General features: G+C 40.9%; 1 protein-coding gene across 1 annotated transcript in view; it reads left to right on the top strand.

Annotated features, from left to right (window-relative positions):
* Positions 1-26,396, top strand: part of abca2 (ATP-binding cassette, sub-family A (ABC1), member 2) — a 553,235-nt gene that overhangs the window by 174,624 nt on the left and 352,215 nt on the right. The window contains exon 2 of the mRNA XM_072240523.1: positions 5,549-5,642. Coding sequence (XP_072096624.1) covers positions 5,549-5,642 — 94 coding nt within the window. The remainder of the gene's footprint in view (positions 1-5,548; positions 5,643-26,396) is intronic.

The raw sequence follows: 26,396 nt of genomic DNA, 5'->3' as shown, positions 1-26,396 counted from the left end.
TATGCAAGAAGAAGAATGTAGATGGTTTAGCAATCAATCTGCATGCGTCATGGTCTTACAAAATGCAGTGCTATATAAACCAGATAATACACAGCTATTAAGGATGTTAATGGGATGTACAAATTTATAATCCTAAATAATACACTCTTGAACTCCTGGGACTGTAGATTCAGGTCTAAGCAAAACCACCAGTGTGATCCTGTTTTAATATATTCCAGGAGCTATCCCTTCTCATTACACTGGTTTTCTTCGATGTGCGATTTCATTCCAGAACTTTCTATCTTAGATACAGGTACCTCTATCAATAGCAGTATGACACCATCAGTTCATAACTACTCCATCTCAGAAATGATTGATACTGATAGTGTATTGATGCAATAAAGGGAAAATAATCTTTACGATGCTGTTTCCCTTTTCATGCTGGGGGCAGTACATCTAGTAGAGCTGCTGTTTCACAGCTGCTGTCACCAGGGTTCAATATTGACCAGTGGTGATATCTGTGTAGTTTCACAGACTGCCATTTCCCTTCTGAGGCTCCTTTCTCCCTCACCCATCATGTCTTGTTGACTTTCTTTGCTCTCTCCTTTTCCTGGCACCCATCTCCCTCACTCTCGCAATGCCGTCTGGCACTTGCTCTCTGACATTCGGCTTCTTCCTCCCCTCTATCTCGCTGGCGCTCTGGCACACGCGCTTCCTCCTCTATCTCTGTGACCCCCCCCCCTTCCCCGCTCTCCTCAATCTTCCTGACCCCTTGGCCCCTCGCCTCTATCTCTCTGGCCCCCTTCCTCCCTCCCTGAGCAAGAAAAAGAGGAAGTGAGAGAGGGGGAGGAATGGCCACTTCTCCTCCTGTTTCTTATCACCCACTACCTCTGAAGAGATTGGCATGTATGTTAATAGCTGTCAATTGAAGCTTGCAGTGTAAAATTCCCTTCCATTCATTTATGTTACCATAGTGAGTATTCTTGAAAACAAGAATCATTGGCAGGAGATGCTTTAACATGTTTCGGCATTGTATGAATATAAATCTTTGTAATGCTGGTTTCCATTGGGAATATAAACACTGGCATCATTAAGTAGTTAGTCTTGTTCCAAGTCCCTCACAGCATTCTTTTCGTCTGGAATATTATCTATCTATTGGAAGATATTAATTTTTCTGATGTTGTTTGGTCAAATTAGTTGTTTTTTTAATTGCCTGATGTTTATCTCCGTCTCTTTAGGAGTAGGTGATTTTAACTTTGGTGTCACTTGGGCAGTAGATAGGATAAATTAAGTTGGCCATGATGTGTATTCCAACTTTATATCCGTTCACACCGTTGTTTCTCAGTTGTATTCCATTCCCCCCGACCAGTGCCACAGACTGTTGAAATACTTCGCTATTCTTTTGTTTGGCCGCACGAGCAATCTATGCAATCTGCCAGTCCACGAGCTCAAGGGAAACCATGACGCAGTGAGTGGAACCAAAGACTGAACTGGAGCCAGAAGCCATGGTACTGACACCAGCTGCCTCCATTATGTTAGTATTGTTAAGGAGAGGTACCCAGCAGTTCTCCTCACCCTATAGGTTTTCAACCTGTCTCTGCCAATGTCTGTGCCAAGCCTGGAAGGGTGGATTTCTGGGTAAATGTTATAGATGTCCTAAAACAAGATGAATTAATTTGTTGCTGCTTCTTCCTGTTGCCAGGATGGTGCCAGCTGGTAAAGGTGCTACCTTGCAGCTCTGGGGACACAGATTCAAACCTGACCTCTGGTGCGGTTTGTGAGGAAGTTTCTCCCTGTGACTGCATGATTCTCCTTTGGGTGCCTCTGGATTGCTCCCATGTCCCAAAATGTGCAGATTGGTGGGTTAGCTGGCCACTGTAAGTTGCCCTTCCTATTCGCGTCCTTGTCCAAGCACATTTTAAATGTTGTTAACACACCTGCCTCAACCACTCTTTCTGGCAGCTCTTTCAATATACTGACCACCCTCTGGGTAAAAAAGTTGCCTCTCGTGTTCCTCCTATTCAATCTCTTCCCTCCCTCACGTTGGACCACTCTGCTCTAGTTTTTATTACCCCAGCTGCAGGACAAAGAAAGTGTGCGTTCACCCTATCTGTGCCCTTTATGATTTTACACTCCACCGCATGATCACCCCTTATTCTCCTGTGCCCCAGTGGAAAAGCCCTAACCTGCTCAAACTCTCTCCGTAACTCCGTCCCTGCTGGTAGGTTATGAATTTCACAGGAATATGTAAGCAATAGATTACAGGGAAAATTAGTGGCTGGATGGGATTGTTCTGTGAGTTGTCATAGATTCAATGTGGTGAATGACTCCTTTCTATGTCTAAGGGTTCATCAAAACCCTGCTATTCCAAAATCATTGCCTAATATGACAGAAGTAAATAGGCTAATTTAAATTCACAAACTCCTGGTGAATAGCCTGCAAGGAAAATTATCACTGAGTGAATAAGAAAAGATGAATTAATTTTTCCCCACATTAACATTTCTTTGATTCCAACCTGCAGATACAGCAATAGGAACATATCACAAGAACTAATACAGTGAGAAAGTCTGCAGATGTTGGAGATCTAAAGCAACTCACACAAAATGCTGGAGGAACTCAGCAGGTCAGGCAGCATCTATGGAGATGGATAAACAGTCCTGAAGAAGGATCTCGGCCTGAAATGTTAACAGTTTATTCATTTCCATAGATGCTGCCTGCTGAGTTTCTCCAGCATTTTCTGTGTTATGTATCGCAGGAAAGATGGGGTAATCTTGTTGCAACAGTACAGGTTGTTGATGAGCCCCCAGATGGACCATTGCATTTAATTGTAATCTTCTTGTATAAGGAGGAATATACTTGGATTGTAAGCAGTTCAGGGAAGATTCAGTAGGTTGGTTCCTGGTTTGAGGGACTTATGAGGAACAATTGAACAGATAAGATATATAAAGTTTGGAGAAAAGGGAAGAGAAATTTCTTAACTGTGTAGTGAATCTTTTGAATGACCTGTTCTGAGTGTTGTGGAGGTTCAGTCGCTGTTTCCAATTAAAGTAGAGATGAAGATATTTCTTGGTATTAAATGAACAAAGGGAAAGTACAAAAAATGATCTCGATGTAGAAGATCAACATGGATTTATTTATTAAGATACAATGCAGAACAGGCCCCATTGGCTCTTTGAGCTGTGCCACCCAGCAACTCCTAATTTAACCTTGCCCTAATCATGGGACAGTTTACAATGACCAATTAACCTACCAATCGGTCTGTCTTTGGACTGATGGAGGAAATCAGAGCACCCGGAAGAAACCCACACCGTCACGGTGAGATAGGTACAAACTATGTACAGAGGTGGGAATTGAACCCGGGTTATTGGCACTGTAAAGCATTGTGCTAACCTCTACGCTGCCGTGTGATCTCAATGAGTGGTGGAGCAGGCTTAATGGGCCCAAAGGCTGATGACTATTTCCAATGTTTTTATGTCCTTGTGCTCTACGACTTAAAATTCCTGATTATAACTCTGCAATAAAACAAAACCCCTCTCTTCCATTGTTCTTGGTCTTGTCAATTAGCTGTCTCGAGCTTTGATTCCGCAATATAGCTGCAAAGGGGAAGTAGCAAAACAGAGACACGAGAGACTGCAGATGCTAGAAATCAGGAACAACACATACAACATGCTGGAAGAACTAACTTTTGCACTCATATCAAAAGTTGATAAAGCTTATGATTGTTTTACTCCATTATGGACATTTATCTGGAGGTCTGAAGTTGAATTCCAAAACATTTCCAATGAGAATACAGTGGGCCAAGCGATGTATGGGGAGAGGGAGAAAGGGTGAATGTTTGTTGTGTAACCTCAGAATCAAGTTAAAGATTCAGACAAACAGAGGTCCCCTGGATATTCACTTTGAGCATTCCTGAACGGGAAGTGCAAGTAAATTCAACACTAAAACAACGGCAAATTACTGATGCCTAAAATTTAGTTATAAGAGAGAAGACCGAAGGAGGTTCTCTTTTGTTCATTTTCTTTCTGTTTCTAAATGAAAGTAATGGGTTGTGCATCTTTTTTAAAATTCTGCTGATAGTAAGATGTGAGTTCTTGGAGATCATATGAACATGTTTTTATTTGCACTTGGTAATACAAAAAGCGTCGTTATCCTGCTTGTGACATTGAAGTTGAGGTCACAAAATATTCCAGGCAGGACAGTAATGGTTTTGTATTCAGTTCATGCTGATGGAGAGAGATGAAGGTCATGGGCACACCGTAAGAGACTCACAGGAAAGAACAACACATCCACTACTTTGTCATTCTTCCACTATTCAGTCAACTCACTGTGTACTTATTGGACATTTCTGGTTTAATTATCCTAATAGGTGTGGCATTTTATTGATGCTGTTTAATTTGTCAATTTGACTTATTTTCTTATGCTGCTGTACCTGCAGCTTCTTTTGTGTTGAACTATTGGGTTGTTTGCAAACTGCTTAAAAGTGTTTATGCTTGTGAGGTCCTTCTACATGGCGTCACAGAGCAGGCATATATTGACATCTTCTGAAGTGTGGGCAGTGAATGGTGGTAAGAGGAAAACACAAGTAATAGTCTTCGAGACTATTAGAGAAAGTTCTTGGGAAACTGAAAACTTTGATGGTAGGTAAGCCAGATGGTGTACATGCCAGAGTTCTGAAAAGGTGGCTGAACAGATCATGGATGTATTAGTAATGATCTTTCAAGAATCACTCGATTCTGGTATGGTTCTGGAAGACTGGAAAATTCCAAAAGAGTGGGAATAAAGGCTGGCTGCCAGTGATTAGTGGTGTTTTACAGGGGTCTTGTGTTGGGACTGACTCTTTTTACATTATATGTCAATGATTTGGATGATGGAATTGATGGCTTTGTTGCAAAGTTTGTAGATGGTATGAAGGTAGGTGGAAGGGCAGGTAGTTTTGAGGAAGCAGAGAGGCTATAGTGGACCTAGATATTAGGAGAACAGGCAAAGAAATGGCAGATGGGATTTAAGTTTGGGTGATGTAGTAGAATGCTGACAGGGCCATTAAGTATTTCACTGTGAAACAAAATCAAATAGAAATGTAAAAAAATATATATTCAGCGGGCTAGGTAGCATCCGTGGTGAATCCTTCGACTACAAGCTGAGATATTGTTAGTTCTTTCCGGAAATTTGCAAAGATTATTCCTCAACCATGATGATAGTTGGTGTTTTGAAGGTGGGGAGGTGGTGCTGCGTGGGTGATAATATGGGTGTTGACAAGAGGTTTGTTGGGGATTTGGGAAGTAATTGTGTTTGACTTCTGAATCGTAGCTTTGCCATTTAGTGGTAAGACTGAGAGTGAGTATGGATTCAATGAGTCTCACAGCACAGTAAGAGACCCTCCAGCCCAACTGATTAATGCTAAGATGTCCCATCCAAGCTAGACCCATTTACCAGCGAAAAGAGTCAAGAGTTATGCATATTGTCATTGAGCTGTCATGAAAGAGCTTTTAATGTAAGTTTTAGAATTAGCTGATTTGCTTTGTGTAACTTTTTCCTTACTAAATTTCTTTCCTTTACTGTTTGTTCACAGTGGGTTTTGGCATTCGAGATCTTCATACCGTTGGTTCTTTTCTTCATTTTGCTGGGACTACGTCAGAAGAAACCAACGATTCCTGTCAAAGAAGGTATAGTATTTAGAGTATCTGGTCACAATTGGGACAATATGTGATAAAAGCTGTGCCAATGAAGTCATGATGTGAAAAATCTAATGTAGTGCTTTGGAGTTTGATGGAAATCTAATTGTAAACACAAGTAGCTCTGGAAGTAAACCTGTCATTGAACAGTTGATCTTACCAGGAGCGGGAAGAATCTATAAGTGATTCCTGAAGCATTATTTGTAAATGGAAATGTCAGATTAGTAAATCATTAACATAGATGACTCAAATGGAGATGATCACGTTGAAATGAAATTGGGCATTGCTAATAATTCTATTCTTCTTTGCCATTGTATGTCTTTAAGCCTCATTGAACACCAGAACATCTTGTTACCTTGGTGCACCTGATAAGGCTTTTCACTTGATGGATGTGGGTAGAGCATGATGTAGTCCTCATTTAATGTCCAGAAACAAACTTCACAATATTTAACCATCAATCAACCCACCTTCAGTCAGCTGTTGCTGGCCTGTTTAGTTCCTGTTCTAGTGTGAACCCAACCTTGAGGACATGTAAAGGCCAGCTATTCAATCTGTCCCATACTCTTGTTGGTAGAGCATAATGGCTAAACATTTTAGACTCCATTTGCAACCAGTGATCCTACAAATAAAGCAAAGAACTAGAGTGAAACTCGGGGCCAATAGAGGAAAAACTGAAAAAATCCTTGCTGATCCCTTATGACATTTGAAACAAATTCTAGAAGATCAAATTGACCTTAACTGCAAGCTGTTAATTCTCTTAACTTGTTTTCAAAGCAGCCTGTTGATGTCATTACCCAAAAGTGTACATTTGATATGTGAGTGAGGAGACTGACTAGTTTTTGTTTTCACTTGCACTCCAGTACCCAAAACACAGTAGCAATAGTACTTTGGTAAAATAATTGTTTGTTGATTTTCCATACTGGAGATAAAAGCTTGTTAGGTAGTTGCCCTTTGAGTTGAATGGGCTTCAGCCAGAAACTATTAACCAGTTCACTGCTTCAGTAATGATCTTCTGCAGACACTCTTCAAACATTTGATACTGTAGGAAAATAGAGCCAATTACAGAGAATCAATTAGGGAATTAATTACATGCTTGTTAGCAACTAGGGGATATTTTATGCACATTTTGAGGAGGATGGGTACAGAATATGTGGATGAAATTGTTATTTCTGCACATCTTGAATGAAGAGATGATTCTCTCTATCCACTCTCAAATCAGCTGATTAATTTTATGTTACAAAGTTCAAAACTGTATTTTAGTGGACATGCAGAAGCCAATACAGGCTGCTTAGAGGTTCCCAACCGGGGGTCCATGGACCCCTTGCTTAATGATATTGGTCCATGGCATAACAAAGATTCTATCTGTTTTCAGATAGATGAGGAATTCAAATTCTTAAAGAAATCATATATCTAACATTACTTTTATATATTTAAGTTCATTTAACCTAAATTCTATATTATGACTTTTGAGGTGTTAATTAGTTGAGTTATCAAGATTTTTATTAATATTTCTAATTATCAAAGAACAGACCAGAGTGCAGAAGCTAATCTTGTAGTCTGCTATATGATGAACGGTTCTGACAATTAAGTTGAGCATTGCATATATTAGGAATGTATGAGGCCGCTCAGGCCATTGAGTTCTGATTTGTTCTTAGCAGAGTAATCTTATCAGGCCCATGACTCCCCTCCTTATTTCCTTGTAGCTTTGCAACATGTTCTCTCTCACAACATCCATAACTCTGCTTTGACTTACTTTGCCACTCGTGCACGTGAAAGAGTAGTTTCTGGTCGCCAGCACATTTAATTAAACTGCACATTTTGGAATGTGGGGGGAAGCTGCAGCACCCGGCAGAAACCCATGAAGTCCTGGAAAGAATGTTGAAACAACAGATAACCGGCAGCTGAGGTTGGGGTTGAACACTGTTTGCTGGAGCACCGACTGCACCACCATTCTATTTGTTCAGAAGTTTAAGGTTGATTTATCATCAAAGTATATATTTATACAACCTTGAGGTTCGACTCCTTACAAACACCCACAAAGCAAGAGACCAGAAAGAACCATTTTTTAAAAAAAGAGACTAACAAACAGCCAATGTATAGAGAGAGGGGGGAGAAAACACAAATTGTGCCAGCAATAAAAGCAAGCAACAACATTCAGAACTAAAGTGAGTTGATGGACACAGAGCCCAGAGCAGGCCCTCAGCCTCAGTTCATCACACAGCAGGGCAAATCGATGTGAAGCTCGCAGACGCGAAGCCTGGAGGAGCCGGAGCAGGCCTCAGCCTCGGTGCTGCGGAGAGTGGAGTAAACATCGCGGGGCAGTGGGCAGGAATGTGCGATGCAAGTGAAAAGCACAAAGTGTGAGGAAGTGACAGTGAATATTCAGTTGGCCTGTTCGGTTAGCAGCTACTTCCTGGACGTCAGCTCTGCCCGAGTTGATTCTATCCAACAACAAGACTAAACTTCACATAATATCTTCAAAGTTACCAGTCAAAATCACAAGGTAGAGTCATAGTCACAGAGAGATATAGCACAGAAACTGGCCCTTTGGATCTCTCTGTCACTTCTGACCACTAACCAACCACTTCCACCAATCTTATATTAATCCCATTTTTTATTTTCCCCCCATATTCTTATCAGCACCCCCCCCACACCCCCCCCCCCCACACACACACATATTCCACTGTTGACCCACACACTGGGGCGGGGCAACCTGATGTGCCAATAAAACTATCAACCTGCATGTCACTGGGATCTGGGAGCAAACCAGAGCACCCGGAGTAAGCATGCTTAGTAACAGGGAGAGTGTGCAAACCCCACACAGACATCTGCGGCGGTCAGGATTGAAACTAGGTCTCTGGTGCCGAGAGGCTGTGAGATAGCAGCTCTACTGGCTGCAGCACAGGAGATGGGAACCACAGAGGTGTTCATAAGGCCATTACGTGTATCAGTCCTGCCATCCTTTTAAGTGTTGAAAAATTAAGTGTTTTTACAGATGGTTCCCAGAATAAATTACATTTAGTTGACCTGGGGGAAACTGTCCTGAAAAGATTCAGTAATTGGTGGTGCTTTGCCAATCTGGGCAGTGAGTCATGCAGTAGAAGTTAAGGGAAAGGGGAGGAAAATATCAAACACTTGTACAGATAGAAAATGTTCTACTGAGATTGGGATGGGACAGTTCATTGGTTAGAGCAGATTCAGTGTTATGTGCAATAAACTATACCATATCTCAACTTGCTATTGTTGGTGTGCTTAAAAATGGTAAAAGTTCCATTTGTTTAACCAGAGTACAAAAAGTTAACTGGTGAGTTTGAAGTAATGTGATTGATCTTATCCTGTGCTCTGCTAAATTTTGATTATTTAATACTTTGCAATGAAAATAACAGGTAATTTATAGCAGACAATTTAATTACATTGATTAGAAGGAAAATCTCAGAACTAATCTCAATGAGGACATCAATGACAAGAACAAGCATCAATCCCTGTCTGATAGGTCTTGTCATTCTAAACCTTAGCTAATGGACAGTGGTGGTGATTACAAAATGATTATTCAGTTCTTGGGATAGTAATCTGGGACCTGATAGGCTTTTGTCCAGAGGACAGCATTAGATGGCATTATGGTAAGGATTTGGAAAACAAGGGATTGGTTGAAGCTGAGAGGAAGGAGATTTAAAGGGGATCTGAGAGGTAAGATTTTTATTCACAGAAGGGTTGATATCTGGGACATGCTGCCAGAGGAGCTGGTGGAGTTAGATACAATCACTAGGTTTAGGAGGTATTTAGATAGTTATTGAATAGGCAATACATTATATGATTTGGTCCTCATGCAGGAAGATGGGTATAGTGTAGGTAGGCAAAAATGAATGGGCACGATGCATTGAAGTACCTGTTTTGGTACATTTGACTCCATGACTGCAAAACTTATTATGGTGGAACAGTGTGAAGGAACATTGTATTCTTTACTCGCGAATCTCAGAAATCTCTTGTTTGACAGATGAAAATCAGCCATTTATTCTGCATATGTCTTTGTGCATTAATATCAGCCATTCCAAGGAATCGGCTTCAACACACACAAAACGCTAGAAGAACTCAGCAGATCAGGCAGCGTCTATGGAAATGAATAAACAGTCAATGTTTTGGGCAGAGACCCTTCTTCAGGACTGCAAAGGAAGGGGAAAGATGTTGAAATAAAAAGGTGGGGAGGAGAGGAAGAAGGATAGCTAGAATGTGATAGGTGAAGCCAGGTAGGTGGGAAAGATAAAGGGCTGAAGAGGAAGGAATCTGATAGAAGAGGTGAGTGGACCATGGGAGGAAAGTACAAATGTGAAGATCCGGGGGAGGTGATAGGCAAGTGAGGAGAGGTAAAATGCCAGAGTGGAAAATAGAATAAAAAGGGAAGGGGAGGGGAAAAAATTATCGGAAAGCGAAACTGATGCTCATGTAATTAGGTTGGAGGCTACCCAGAGGGAATATGAGGTGTTGCTCCTTCACTCGGAGAGTGGCCTGGTTGTGACACAAAAGGAGGCTACAGACCAACATGTTGGAATAAGAATAGGAATTAAAATAGTTTGCCATTGAGAAATTCTGATTTTGGTAGATGGAGTGGAGGTACTCGACATAGTAGTCCCCCAGTTTACAATGGGTCTCACCAGTGTAGAGGAGGCCACACTGGATACAATTGATGACCCCAACAGACTGACCAGTGATGTGTTGACTTACATCCATTCAGGAGGTGAGGGAGCAGGTGAATTGGCAGATGTAGCACCTTGGCCACTTACAGGGATAAGTTCTAGGTGGGAGATTAGTGGGGAGGGATGATTGGATCAGGAAATCACAGGGAGCGATCCCTGCAGAAAGCGGAGAGTGGGGTAGGGTGGGGATGGTAAAAATGTGTTTGGTGGTTGGCTCCCTTAGGAGATGTTGGAAGTTATAGAGAATGATGTGTTGTGTGCAGAGGCTCTTGGGGTGGTAGGTTAGGACAAGATGAGCTCTGTCCCTGTTAAAGAGGCTGGAGTGAGCGCGGATTTCCGGGCAATGGAGGGGATGCCGAGGAAGGCAGCATCAATATTCTTTGAAGGAGTAGGTCTTCTCTGATGTCCTGAAAAGGAAAGCCTCATCCTGGGAACAGGTGCGGAAGAGATGAAGGAAATGAGAAAAGGGAATAGCATTTTTACAGGTGACAGGATGGGAAGAGGTATAGTCAAGATAGCTGTAGGAATTGGTAGGCTTATAAAGGATGTCAGTAGACGGTTTGTCTCCAGTGATGGAGACAGAGAGATTGCGAAAGAGGAGGGAGCCGTCAGAAATGGACCAAGCGAATTTTAAAGACAAGGTGGAAGTTGGAGGCAAAGTTGATGAAATTGGTGAGTTCAGTATTGGTGCATGAAGCAGCATCAATGCAGTCGTCTATCTAGCGAAGGAGTAGTTGGGGAGCAAGGAATCAGTTCGTTTTATTTGATCTCCACAGTTGAGTAACATATTGTCACCCATTTCAAGTATCCTACCAAGTAACTTGTTCCGAATGAGAACAGATTACTCGCCCTTGTGAAGTTCATCCTGAGCATGGGTCAGGTGAAAATATTATGGATTCGGCTTAACTGGGCTATCGATTAATTGGGTAGCTGCTTATTTGGGACACCTCTTAAAGGGCAATAACTAATTCAGAAAATAGGTTCTAATTGGGTTCAGTCACGTGCATGTGCAAGGCCGTTAGACACTACACTGCTCTTAGAGTGAAATACACTGCTCTTAGAGTGAACAGGTTTTAAATAGCACCAATTGTGTGTGTTTGTGTTCAAAAAGCAGTGAATCTTGTCACTGATAGTTGGCAAGAAGTAAGCAGTAAGAAACTTCTGAACTGTTATGCTCACCACAGTTTCAAACATTCAGGCTTGGAGATGCCAGAAACGGCTAGGAATGAAAATGAAACAATTTCACTACTTCAGAAGGTTAGGAACTGTAAACAGTTTTTGATACCTCCAAATTATCTTGAATCTTGCAATGAAAATGAAGCTTTGGAGGTTGCAATTGTCAAAAGCATTATACTGTATAAAGGCAGGCCTAGGTGTCTGCACTGATTTTGTTCATTTACTGTCAATCAAAAGAACACAGCAGTGTACAATGGATGAATTCCTCCATTGATAACTGCACAGTTCTATAGTACTGTGATAGTATTAGTAGTGTTCTAATTTGTTCTCTATTTCATTTAAATCCAAATTTTGTTACTCCATAAGTTGATAGTTTGTAATTTTTTAATAACTTTTTAACTATTTCCATGAAACTTTGACTAATTGGGACAGCTTCTTAATTGGGCCAAGATGTGCCGCTTCTGATGTGTCCCAATTAAGTGGAATCCACTGTATTTTGAAACAGGAACACCTGGCCCCTTGGTGATCCATTGAACCTGAAGCCTTGGAATGTGAATTTTAGATTTTCTTGTAATGGAAAATCCCAGAGGACTTCATCCTGCTTAACACCTCTCTGGCCTACATACAGCAGTCAGCTTATAGAAATGATACTTTTGTTGAATCACTGAATTCAGTGTTGCCTAGCACAGATCATAAAACTTAAGACTGTGGTATTAGTTATAAGGAATTATATGCAACTTGCACACAAAAATTTGTCCATTTGCTTAAGTGCTGTCTAGCTTTTGTGCATCACATGAGCCTCTTCTAAACCTGATTAACTTCATGACAGTATCCCTTTAAACCCACCTGTGCTATTGTTTCGCATTCTACATTCTAACCATTCAGTAAAGTAGCTGAATTCCTTCAGTATTGCACTTATTAATGACTAATTTTATCATCTTGTTTTGGAGCTTCCTTTTGCCCATTATGTTTTTAAAAGTCTTCACTAGGTCATAGCCTCCTGTCTTTAAGGGATTTAAGTATATGGTTAAGACATAGTCTGTAGAGTTATGGAATTATCCAGACTGGCAGACTCATCAAGCATTCAAATGTCTTTTAGTGATTTGTTGTATTGTTTCAGTAGACAATAGACAATAGGTGCAGGAGTAGGCCATTCGGCCCTTCGAGTCAGCACTGCCATTCCCTGTGATCACGGTTGATCATCCACTATCAGTACCCTGTTCCTGCCTTCTCCCCATATCCCTTGACTCCGCTATCATTAAGAACTCTATCTAACTCTTTCTTGAAAGAATCCAGAGAATTGGCCTCCACTGCCTTCTGAAACAGAGCATTCCACAGATCCACAACCCTCTGTGTGAAAAAGTTTTTCCTCAACTCCATTCTAAATGGTCTACCCCTTATTCTTAAACTGTGGCCTTTGGATCTGGACTCCCCCAACATTGGGAACACATTTCCTGCCTCTAGTGTGTCCAATCCCTTAATAATCTTATATGTTTCAATCAGATCCTCTCTCATCCCTCGAAATTCCAGTGTATACAAGCCCAGTTGCTCCAATCTTTCAACATATGACATTCCCGCCATCACTGGAATTAACCCAGTGAACCTACGCTGCACTCCCTCCGTAGCAAGAATGTCCTTCCTCAAATTTGGAGGCCAAAACTGCACAAAGTACTCCAGATAGGGTCTCACCAGGGCCTTGTATAACTGCAGAAGGACCTCTTTGCTCCCATACTCAACTCCCCTTGTTATGAAGGCCAACATGCCATTAGCTTTCTTCACTGCCTGCTGTACCTGCATGCTTACTTTCAGTGACTAATGAATAAGGACATCCAGCTCTCGTTGTACTTCCCCTTTTCCTAACTTGACACCATTCAGATAGCAATCTGCCTTCCTGTTCTTGTCACCAAAGTGGATAACCTCACAGTTATCCACATTAAACTGCATCTGCCCACTCACCCAATCTGTCCAAGTCATCCTGGATTCTCATAACATCCTCCTCACATTTCACACTGTCACCCAACTTTGTGTCATCTGCAAATTTGCTAATGTTACTTTTAACTCCTTCATCTAAATCATTAACGTATATTGTAAATAGCTGCGGTCCCAGCACTGAGCCTTGCGGTACCCCACTAGTCACTGCCTGCCATTCTGAAAAGGACCCGTTAATCCCTACTCTTTGTTTCCTGTCTGCCAACCAATTTTCTATCCATTTCAGTACCCTACCCCCAATACCATGTGTTCTAATTTTGCCCACTAGCCTCCTATGTGGGACCTTATCAAAGTCTTTCTGAACGTCCAGGTACACTACATCCACTGGCTTTCCCATGTCCATTTTCATAGTTACATCCTCAAAAAATTCCAGAAGATTAGTCAAGCATGATCTCCCCTTCGTAAATCCACGCTGACTCGGACCTATTTTGCTACTGCTATCCAAATATGCCGCTATTTCGTCTTTTATAATTGACTCCAGTATCTTCGCTGCAGGTTTATCATTTCCATTTCAGGTGTAGGTCTGAGTACCACAGCACAGAGACAGGACTTTCAGCCCATCAATGCCGTGCAGACCTGATCTATTGCTTTGTCTGATCTACGTACCCTGATCACATCCCTCCAAACCCATGCCATCCTCACTCCTGTCCAAGCTTCTCTTAAGTGTTACATGTGAACTCACATCTAGCACTGCCATTGGCAGCTCGTTTCACACCTCCCTCTGAGTGAAGGAGATTCCCCTCAAATTTCCCTTAAATATTTCACCCTTCACCCTAAATTAGGGATTTTGTAACCCTTTTTAGGTCATGAACTCCTACCATTAACCAGGGTCCGTAGACCCTAGGCTGGGAACTCCTGCCCTAAACCTATGACCTCTCGTTCCAGTTTCACCCAACTTCAGTGGAAAAAGCCTATTTTCATTTACCTTCTCTAAACCCCTCATAATCTTGTATACTTCGAAAAGATCTTCCCTTACTCTCCAGCCTCCAGGGAATAAAGTACTATCCTATTCATCCTTTCCTTATAACTTGGATCCTCTAGTCCCGACCGAGTCCTTGTAAATTCTCTCCGTACTTCCAAGTTTATTGATATCTTTCGTCTCATTAAGTGACCAGAAGTGTGCATAACACTCTTAAGTTCAACCTCACCAATGCCACATACAACTTCAACACAAAATCCCTTCTCCTGTGAACAATAATTTATATGGCAAATGTGTTAAAAGCTCTCTTTACAACCCTATCTACTTTGATGCCACTTTCAAGGAATTATGGCTCTGTATTCCCAGGTCCCTTTGTTGTATAGTACATCTCAGAGCCCTGCCATTCACTGTGTGAATTTTGTCCTCCCGAAGTCTAACACTTCACAATTGATTGCAATAAATTCTATCTGCCATTTATCAGCCCATTTTTCCATCTGGTGAAGATCACACTGCAAGCTTTGATAGCCATCCTTGCTGTCAATTACAGTCCCAATTTTGCTGTTACAGTTTATCTGAATTATAAATGTGGATGATAACAATGGACTCAGCACTGATCCCTGCACCACATAACCTGGTCACAGGCCTGCAGTCAGTGAGAGACGACCATCTATTACCACTGTCTGTATTCTCCTACTAAGCCATTGTTGGATCCAATTGAATACTTGATCCAGAATGCCAATTAACTTAATCTCCTGGACCAGACTCCCATGTAGACAATGTCACTGCCTTTCCTATATGAACCTCCTTGATAACATCTTTGAAAAGAATGGCTAGACATGACCTACCACTCATAATGACATGTTGAATGCCCATAATTGACATATATGCTGTAACTTAGAATACCTTTCAGTAATTTGCCCATGATTGATAGCAGGCTCACTGGCCTATAATTTGTCAATTTATTCTTAAAGCCTTTCTTAACAATGGAGCAAACATTAGGTATCCCCCAATCCTCCGGCACATCTTTTTTAAATACCTCTGCCAGAGCCCCTGCAATTAATGTACTTATCTGTCACAGGGTCTGAGGGGACACTTTGTTGGATCAAAGTTTGTTGGAGCCAGCACTTCCTCTTCCATAATCTGGAACGTGGTCCATGACCTCATGACTCATTTGCTTCAATTCTTCAGTCTCTGTTTGTCTCCTTTGTGAATACATATATGAAAAATGTATTTAAGATCTCCCCTGTCTCCTTTGGATCCATGCATTGATGACCAAAATGATCTACAAAACGAGTAATTTTGTCCCTTGGTATTTGTTTTCACCCTTAATATAGCTATAAACACACTTGAGGTTCGCTTTCACCTTGTCTGCCAGAGCAACTTCATGTCCTCTTTTAGACCTCCTTAGTTCTCTCTTAAAGTGTTTTCTTATATTCCTCAAGTGCCTCATTTTATTCTAACAGCCTATACCTGATGTATGCTGCTTTTTCTTTACCAGGGTCTCAATATCCCTCAAGAAACAAGGTTCCCTAAACCTGTTAGCCTTATCTTTTATTCTAGTAGGAGGGGAAAATGTTAATTTACCCTCTTCCTGATTGTGACTTAGCATTTCCTTACTCAGCAATATGTTTGCAGCTTTTCAAGACTATAAAACATAGCAACAAAATTAGGCCATTTGGCCCATTGAGTCTGCTGTGCCATTTCAACATGGCTGATCCATTTTTCTCCTCAGCCCCAATCTCCTGCCTGCTCCCTATATCCCTTCATGCACTGACTAGTCAAGAATCTATCAGCTTCTGCCTTAAATATGCATAAAGACTTGGCCTCCACAGCTGTCTGTGGCAAAGAATTTGGTGCTTTCATCATGGAAACATGTATGGTTAAACAGCAAAGGGGAACAGAGCTGTAGAAGAAATGGCTGGGACATTTTTTGCCTGTGGACTTTACAGACGAGCATAGTTAATGCTGTTAAGATGAAAATCTGCTCCACTATCTGGATCAGTATCCCCTATCCTTTATTCACAATTGGAGTTGTCATTTGGTGGGGCTGGCAGTAAATTGGTTGCAAGCCCTCTTGAATTTTTCATAGACTCTAATGTCAACATTGTTCCCGGTCTTAAACGCTGGTTGTGCACAGTGGAAGTTACTAATAGCGCTACTGTCCAGTGAAGGAAAATAAATTGCAAAGCTAAGTGGTTGAGGGTTAGGGTCAAAAAGGGTAGGATTGACTGGCCTTTAGCATCCGTGGTGACTTTAACTCTTGTACATTGTTACTTTGATCGTAATAACAACGTAGAGGCTGATTGCAACCTGAGGGCTGAGGGGTCATGATTTAAGGGTCTTTACAAGCCAGTGAGAGATCAGAATACATTAAAGAGATAGTAGAATAACCTAAACTTGAACTTGCAGAATATTTTTGCGTGATGATTATTCAGTCATGACAGTACTGGTCTCACCTTTCCAAATTGAGTTGACATGTCCTGGAACAGATTAGTTATTGGTGATGAGAGGACCTTTAAACAAATGAACCAAAGTTGTTAACTGTCATGAAATTGTGTGCTGTTGATCTGCGGAACTGCGCCAAAGGGGGGCATTGGGTACAATTTAGGCATTTAGCTTGAGTGCAGGTTTTATTTTATATTTAGCAAAGGTGTAGCAGCATTTCCCAAACAAAATCCCAGGGAAGCTCTTTTCCAAAACTGAATTTTGGTTTGGAAAGTCTGATTTCATGGATTGGAACCCCAGCTGTGTATGTATTCACAGTAATGTGTCAGAATAGAAAGCTCATCCTGCCACTCAACAGCAGCTTTGACTGAATTTATTGAGGCTGAAGTTATTGAGTGACACGTCTGTCTTTCAGAATACAGTAGTCAAGTGCTGAGAACCAATCTTAATTAATATAAAATGCTGAAAGGTGCATCGTTTTTGTTAGCTTGGGAGCAAGCTTTTATTTTCCATGATTTAATTTGCTCTTTTCTTTTTTCACCATTATGTTGAATTTAATTACAGGTACCAAATACTCCAAGGTAGGTGGTGAAATATTATTTTGATTAAGGAGTCAGTGATGCAGCAAAAAACAACAAACATTTTATAATCATTATCCAAGTGGGAATATTATAAGGAATATTATAATGATGAAAAGCTATTACTCTGGGGTGATTGTGGACTGATAGTTTGTTACATGTTGGTGCTCTCATTTATTTTCCTGGTTATGTGCATTGGTTGATTGCAGTAAATATCAGCAGGTTATTCTGCTTTATGTTCTTGTTTAATTGTTTTCAGTACTGTGTATTTTCTGTTCCAGTCTTGTGCTCATCACAAACTTAAGATTCAATGTTTGCAGACTTGATATGTTCCTGCATGCTCCTGTAAATTCAAAACTTTTTTTTGGGAAAAAAAGTCTCCACAGAGCAATAATTTCACAAATAGGTAATTAATTAGCATTGAAGTTTAGTAAGAAATGCAACACAGAATGCTAGAAAAACAATATTCAAGAGTCAATTAACTCGTTTATATAAACTTGGTAATTTTACATTGAAAGATGCAGGGTGAACTGATGTAATGTCTGTGACACGAGGCAGGAATCATTCTTAGAATAAATTTACTGTCATTAGTGCAGTATAAAATTGCACGATTCCTTGGAGATCACGGGCTTTAATTGACAGGGGACTGCTGCCACACCGGTGTGGGCTGCTCCACCCAGTGGCTTGCCTTGGCATCACATGACAATTTGGGATCACGTCAGTGTGGATGTCCAGAGCTGGTTAAGGGGATTTAACACAGATTTTAACTTTCCAACATCTATATTTGAAGAAAGCCTAGATTTAGACAAATGTTATTCCAAGAGGCTAACTGGGAAATGCAAAAGGTTGAGAGGTAGATCTTGAGGGAATCAATGGGAATATTGGGAGAATAAATTCAAGTCATTTATTGTTACGTGCATTATTATGGTGGGGTACAAGTCCGATGAACTCCTTGCAACAGCATTGCAGACATGTAGGTTCAAACAAAAGATTATAGATTGTGCATAAATTATGCAGGGCAACGAAGAGAAATAAAGGATAAAATGAATCAGAATAAATGTGTGTTTGATGTTCAGCATGGATTTAAAGGGGCCCTATGACTCTCTGACCAAGTTTCTAAAATTATAATTCAGTGTTCTACTGTCCACTGCCAGCAGTAGTATCAATTTGGCATCCTCTCATGGGATCTCTTGTCACAAATCTTGTAGCAACTTTTGCTTCCGTCTATTCAGCAGTTAGTTTGAAATAGATAAGTGGTATCTTGGGTATCAGGTACCTTGGTACTATGTCTATCTGGAACTCCTCCTGTTTAAGTCTGTGTAGGAGACGTTCAAATCTGAGTTTAGTATCATAATGCACAATTACATATATACACAGTGCAAGGATAAACTCACAGCTGCATCACAGGCACGTAGTATCAGATACACAGCATCCACAACTCCAGCGTATGATGATGCTGGTGGTTGTGGGGAATAATGCAGACATGTAGTTTGAGCCCTTGATCTTTAAATAGGAACGTGATGATATATTCTATTGTCAACATTTCTTGCTCCGTTATCTTGAGTACTCCATTCTGACAGTTCAGTATAACAGATTTTAAGGTCTTTCTGTGTTGTATAGTGATTTTGCTGTGGTCTTACTATCTTGTGAAGATAATACCAGTGAAACAAAAAATAATGTGTGTGACATATCAAGGGTAACCTGTTTTTCTTATCAGCCCCTTTCCATTGATGCCTGCAGAATGGGATGATGTTGGAGCTCCATAGTTGTTAATTCAATTGTGTCAGGCAATGCAATAACTCACTCATGCTTGCAGGACTCATGAGCTCTTAGTCTTTTGGCTTTGAAAAATGATGCCCGAGGCACGACATCATCGTACACTTTTCTAATTAACTCCATGACTCAAGCGGGCAGCTGAAGATCTTGCACGGTTTGTGACTGACTGATTTGAGACTGCATTCCCTCACTCACTCCTGCCCACAATCTGTGGTTTGGTATTAAATGTATTGTGAATTTTCTGAGTCTGGAATTCATTTTAATATTGTTTCTTTTTTTTTCTTCTTTTCTCGTTGTGTTTTCTTTCTTCGTAACATTCTTTTCCTTTCACTCGTTCACCTGCTTGACTTTGCTGCCATCCTGCATGCTGTCCAGTCTGTAAGTTGTTGGTTTAGCTGCATTTTTGTTCCAAGCAAAGCACCATGGGGAAATAGATCAGCTTTCTCCATTGTTTTGTGTTCTGAATAATACAATAACAAGTCTCTTTTAATGACTAACTTGTTGGGATTAGCTTAGACCTGGGACTGATGAACATTGCCACCTTCCCTGCAACATCTCTAACTTCAAATCAGTTCTGGAGGACTGATGCCTGCCACACATTAGGGTGTGTTGGCTGTTATGAATATTGAATTAACACCTCCATTTAAAGCTTAACCCAACGGGGTTGGGATAGGGGAAGATGCGAGAGAATTAGAAGTGCAAATAGGTTCGGACATGATGGGCTGAAGGGTCTTTTTACCATGCCTCCATGCTGTTGTTGGTCAAATCAGTGCTGCAACAAAATCTCTCCACCGCAAACAATCCTGGAGCGGAGTTTTCCAACCAAGGTGAGCTGAAGATCCTGGAAGCAATTTGAAGCTTCAGAATAGTCACTTGATATGATACCTTGGACTGGAAAGCACCATATAGTTCTCTAGAGAGAATTTTACAGCTTCCTGGTTTAGGCTGGTTCTGAGTTTCCCTCCATTCTCATTAGATGTCTACTAACCTGCAGCCCAAGACATGATGAGGTATAACTCAAGCACTCTCACAATAAGTCACTTACTTCATTCAAAATGACCAACATAGTGCTTCAGGCTCTAATTTAAAAGTGGAAATTAACTCACGATAGTAGTTAGTATCAGAATCGGGTTTAATATCACCAGCATATGTCGTGAGATTTGTTGTCCTTGTGGCAGCAGGGCAATGAAGTACATAATAATAGAGAAAAAATAGTGAATTAAAGTAAGTTCTTATGTATATATTAAGTAAGTAAATTAAATAAGTAGAGCAAAAAAAGAAATAAAAAGCAGTGAGGTTATGTTCATGAGTTCAATCTCCATTCAGAAATCGGATGGCTGAGGGGAAGAAGCTGTTCCTGAATCACTGAGTGCATGGCTTCAGGCTTCTGTACCACCTTCTTGATGCTAGCAATGAGAACAAGGCATGACCTAGGTAATGGGGGTCCTTAACGATGGACAGTTAAAAGAGGAAAAAAAACATGAATCTCAATCCAGAGTTCTTTTCCTGTGCCTGATGTGTCTTCGGTGATGTTGCTCTGTGAGCTTCTTGCTGAGCTTGCCATTTATCTAATATTCTGGAACATCACAACTCTGTCCAAGCAGCCACTATATGTTTTTTTTTTAATTTATTCACACCAACTAAGCCAGCATTTATTGCCCATCCCTAGTTGCCCTTCATGCTATCATCAGAGAGGATCATTGAGCTGCATTTTGATAAGTTATCATGTTTTATGAATATTTTATCTTTTAATTATTTGTTGATATTAACATTGGAAATGCAGTTCTATCTAGTATTTCCTCTCAAAAGATAGGGCATTTAGCCACTGAGCTATCGAACGTCTCTCATGACTTCCATTTCCCCTTTGCCCAGCTGTCACCTATTCCCTCCCATGTGCCCACTAACTTCATTATTTGTTGAGGGAAACAACAAATACTTTTAAAGTAAACTTTCTTTTAAATAAGGACACAACTGAAAAATGCTGAGAAAGTTAATTCTTCAGGAGCCAAAATCTGTATTAATATTTCAAGTCCACGGCATTCAGTTCTGTTTTTTTTTCACTACTACATCATAAGTTGCTTGGCGTTTACATATCAGGTTTTCTCCAGCCCATTGTATTTTGTTTATGTACAATTAAACTAATATTTTTTTCCAAATTTCTTAACTTGGGATTCAATTGTAGAAACAACTAAAAACCTAACTCAAGTGGAAAATGTTTCATACTCATTATAGAGGTGTGAGGCAAATGCATTTTGATGTGATAGATGTTCCAGTTTATTGTCGTGGGCTTACATACCAAGGGTATGAAGTCCATTTGTTCTGAAGCAGCAACTCAGTACATTACAAACCTGATAACCTGGGGGAAAAACTAAACAAAGCAGCTGTAGCTGGAAATCCAGAGCAACACACACACACAAAATGCTGTAGGAACTCAGTAGGTTAGGCAGCATCTATGGAGATGAATGAACAGTCTGACCCTTCTTCAGGACTGGAAAGGAAAGAAGAAGACACCAGAATAAAAGGTACAGGGAGGAAAAGGAGGACAAGTTAGAAGGTGATAGGTGAAGCCAGCTGCGTGGGAAAGGTAAAGGGCAGGAGAAGAGGAGTCAGATAGGAGAGGAGAGTGGACCATAGGAGGGAAAGAGAAGTAGGAAGGGCACAGGTGAGAGGAGGTAAGAGGCCAGAGTTAGGAATAGAAGAAGAGGGAAGGGGGAGGGAAAAAATTGGTGGGAGGAGAAATCAATGTTCATGTCTTCAGGTTGGAGGCTATCCAGACAGAATATGAGGTGTTGCTGCTCCATTCTGAGAGTGGCCTCATCGAGGCAGAAGAGGAGACTAGAATTCGACATGTGAGAATGGGAATGGAGATAGGAATTAAAATAGTTAGCCACCAGAAAATCCACTTTTGGCGGATGGAGTGGAGGTGCTTGACAAAGAGGTCCCCCAATTTATGTTGGGCCTCACCAATGTGGAGCAGGTCAAACTCTAGGGGTAGCTGTGGACACCCAAATGGCTGCCAGCTATGCCTGCCTTTTCAATGACTACGTAAAACAGCCCATATTCCAAGCCTTCCCTGGTAATGCCCCAGCTCTTCCTGCACTACATTCATGGTCGCATTGACACTGCTTCTTGTACCCTTGTTCAGTTTGTCAATTTCATTAACTTTGCCTCCAACTTCGACCCTGCCCTTAAGTTCACTTGGTCCATTTCTGACACCTTCCTTCCCTTTCTCGATCTCTCGTTCTCTATCTCTACAGACAAACTGTCTACCAACATCTTTTATAAACCTACCGATTCCCATAGCTATCTTGATGGTACCTCTTCCCACCCTGTCTCATGTGAAAATCCTATTCCCTTTTCTAGGTTTGTTTGTCTCTCCCAATTTTGTTCCCAGGATGAGGATTTCTTTTCCACGACATCAGAGATGTTCTCCTCCTTCAAATAACCTGGTTTTCCTTCCTCCAGCATTGAGTTGTTCTCACCCACATCTCTTCATTTTCCCAGACATTTGTGCTCACCTCATCTTCCTGCCTTAACAGAAATAGAGTTCTTCTTGTCTTACCCTACCACCCCATGAGCCTCCACTTCTAACACATTATTCTCTGCATGTTTTGCCATTTCCAAAGGGACCCTACTACCAAGCATATCATTAACTATCTCCCCTCACCCTCTGCTTTTCACAGGGATTGTTCCTTTCATGATTTGCTTTGTCCATTCATCCCTCCCTACTCATCTCCCCACTGACACTTATCCCTACAAGCTACAAAAATGCTACACCTGCCCATTCACCACCTCACTCACCTCCAGTCAGGGTCCCAAACAGTCCTTCCAGGTGAGCTAATACTTCAACTGTGAATCTGTTGGGATTGTCTATTGCATCCGGTGCTTGCAATGTGGTCCCTTCTACATTGGTGGGACCCGACGTGGATGGGAGACCACTTTGTCGAGTGCCTCCACTCTATCTGCACAAAGGTGAATTTCCTGGTGGCCAACCATTTTAATTCCTATCCCCATTCCCTTTCTGACATGTCAGTCCATGACCTTCTCTTTTGCCATAATGAAGCCACTCTCGGGGTGGAGGAGCAACACCTGATATTCCATCTAGATAGCTGCCAACCTGATGGAATGAACATTGATTTCTCCTTCTGGTAATTTTTTCCCCTCGCCCTTCCCTGTCTTCCATTCCCCATTCTGGCTTCTCACCTACCTATCACCTCCCTTCCCCACCCTATCCCCTCCTTCTTCTCTTTCTCCTGTGGTCCACTCTCCACTCCTATCAATTTCCTTTTTCCTCAGCCCTTTACCTTTCCCACCCATCTGACTTCACATAATAGCTTCTCGCTAATCTCCTTCCCTCTCACCCAGCTTTTTATTCTGGTGTCTTCCACCTTCCTTTCTAGTTCTGAAGAAGTGTTTCGGTCTGGAATGTAGACTGTTTATTCATTTCCATAGGTGCTGTCGGACCTGCAGCTTGTTCCTCCGGCATTTTGTGTACGTAACAGCAGTAACATAGGTTGAGTGAAATATAGTCTGAGTTAAAATTGGGGCTTTACTGGTTAGTTCAAGAATCTGATAGCAGTGGGGAAGAAGCTATTGTTGAGGTGTGAGTCTTAAGGTTCCTGCACCTCCTGCAAGAAAGTAGCATCTTGAGGGCATGACCAGGATGCTGGGGGTCCTTGATGATGGACAACACCTTCCTGAGATATTCCCGAGTCATTCAAGGAGCAAGACGACAAATAAACATGAGACTGAACTAGATTTATATGATTTGCAAAAGTTTATAATAGACTTTTCAAGTGCAAATTAATGCTGCTGCACTGAATGACCTGCAACTCAAGAGTTATGGCCAAAGGGTTTCATACAATCATCTGGAACTCTGCTGATTAGTATTGAGGCTACTTGTTTGCCACTTTATTTGGCCACAAGAGGCATAAATTTAACTTGGCAACTTGCCTTTGCTCACTGATAGGTGCTTCATTCACCTCTCACATTTTACTCAGAAAGATGTCTGATTGAGCCTTGTTCTATTGGGTTATCTTAAGAGGTGGTAGATGTTGCAGATAAGGAAAAATTTTCATCAGTCCCAAACTTCATAACCTTCATAATTTTACATGAAGATTATGTGGGTATATTCAGCCATTGTGAATTTATTCCTGAGTGTGACTTCACTTTAGACCAAACTGGACTGTGCAAAGCTTAACTAAACTTGATTTTCACCAATTGCACCACAACATTTCATGGTATATGTTTTGATTCTTTATATGGTGATTGTGGTGTCTAAGGCTACAATCCACGATTTCAAATTAACACGGAGACACAGCAAGGGCCAAGAATTTCCTTGCAGCAACAAATTACCTGCATTTCCTGCATAACTATCTTCAGATCCAGCAGAAACTTGGGCCTTGGAGGCAACTCTGTAAAGTACTATTTTGACAGTTAATTAAGTCATGCCCAAGGCTATACAGGCTATCATATACTTAGAGTGTTTGTGTTCGATTCATAAAATTAATCCATACTTATTAAACTCATGTATTCTTTCCTAATTTTAGAATTATTTGAAGAATTAAAATCACAAGTACTCAAATCAATGGAAGCACAATAATTAGATAGAATTAAATCAGGAATTATAAAATGCCTGAAACTTGTGTTTTTTCCTTTATAGCTGCTCCTTTCCATTTAATTTAAGTGGCTGGATCTTGCAGACACATAGTTACTTCAAGCTAAAATTTTCCTAATTCAAATGGGGAGGGCCATTCTTGCTGGCCTGAAGCATCCTGGACTCAACCAGCAAGGCGTGGGCAATAAAATGGTTTCCAGCAGTTTACTGAGCGATCTCCACCCTAGAGCATCATTGACGGCTAAGAACGCCAGTGAAGCTCTACCTTGTCTGTTAAAGTGGTCAAGAATACTAAATCTAATTTCTGAAAACTGGAAACAATTAAACACTTGAAATGAACTGACAATGCCATATTATTATTTCATGACATAAAAAGCATAAATTCACTTTATAGAAATTGAAAACATAAAACCATTCTCCCTTTTTCACCCCAAGGTCCCAGTTCCCTTGATACTCACACGATTTTGTGCAAATGTACATGTCCACTGAAAAAGAATTATAATTTTACTGCCTATCACTTATAAAAGGGAGTTAGTAGTATGTTGGGATACCAAATCGGCAGTTACATCCAATAGTCCAGAGAATCTGTTAGTCCGGGACACCAAAGTTCCAAACATGCTGGATGAACAGTGCTTTTCTGTGATCTTTTTTTCTGAATGAGCAGCAGCTTTAAATTCTCTATTGAAATCAATGTTTATCGGATGCTGATTGGATTCTTCACCCAATCAGCATCCGTAAACCCAGCTGGTGAATCCCAGTACAGTAAATCATTGCCATTGGACTCCATTGCAATTGCCGGCAGCGTTTGCCAACAAAACTTGTGCTAGCAGAGTTGTTGAACTTCTGTCAGGTCTAAACTGACTAGATCTCAGCTGGTAAATTTGTCAAAGTTGGCAGAAGTTCTTAAGTTCACCCTGACATGATCTTTAAGGCATGTTGGCTCTCCAATCTTCCCAGCCAAATGAAGCAATTTCTCTGCTTTCTGATCAATGATCAGTCAAATGAAGAAATAATTGTTTGGCCCTTTTGATGAAAGACGCAACCTGATCTATAAGCAAAGTAAGTATCATGAAAATGCAATTATGATGGTTTAGTTAGCATAAAAAATACTTGCCTGCATAATTTTTCTTTCAACAGAGTTGTATACTCTCCCTCTTGATGAGGAGGAGATCGATCAATAGTGCACAGATCCCTTCCATATTCCTTGCTCTTTCTTGGTCTGAAAGCCATCACAATGTCTGAATATACAACATTTAGTACTAAGTTAAACACAGCAATTTTGAATGGCAGGGACACGTGTAAGAATTTCTTACATTTATAATGCTTTCTGTATTACTGTACTTCCCTCTTTTATTTCTCTGAGAGTGTGTGTCTTTGTGTGTGTCAAGATGCTGGGATGTAGTGGCTTATGGGATGTAGTTAATCAACGATTTGCAAATGCACTAATTTTCAATCAATATCTTTTCCATTTAATTCTCCATGTTCTAAAAGCTGAGAGGTGCTTAAATTATTCTTACTAATGGACATGAAAATATGAAGAGAATTATGGCGTAT

The sequence above is a fragment of the Mobula birostris genome, chromosome 22 (assembly GCF_030028105.1).
Source record: "Mobula birostris isolate sMobBir1 chromosome 22, sMobBir1.hap1, whole genome shotgun sequence".
In the NCBI taxonomy this organism is placed as follows: domain Eukaryota; kingdom Metazoa; phylum Chordata; class Chondrichthyes; order Myliobatiformes; family Myliobatidae; genus Mobula; species Mobula birostris.
The sequence above is the reverse complement of the archived record's forward strand: the minus strand, read 5'-3'. Positions and strand labels throughout refer to the sequence as shown.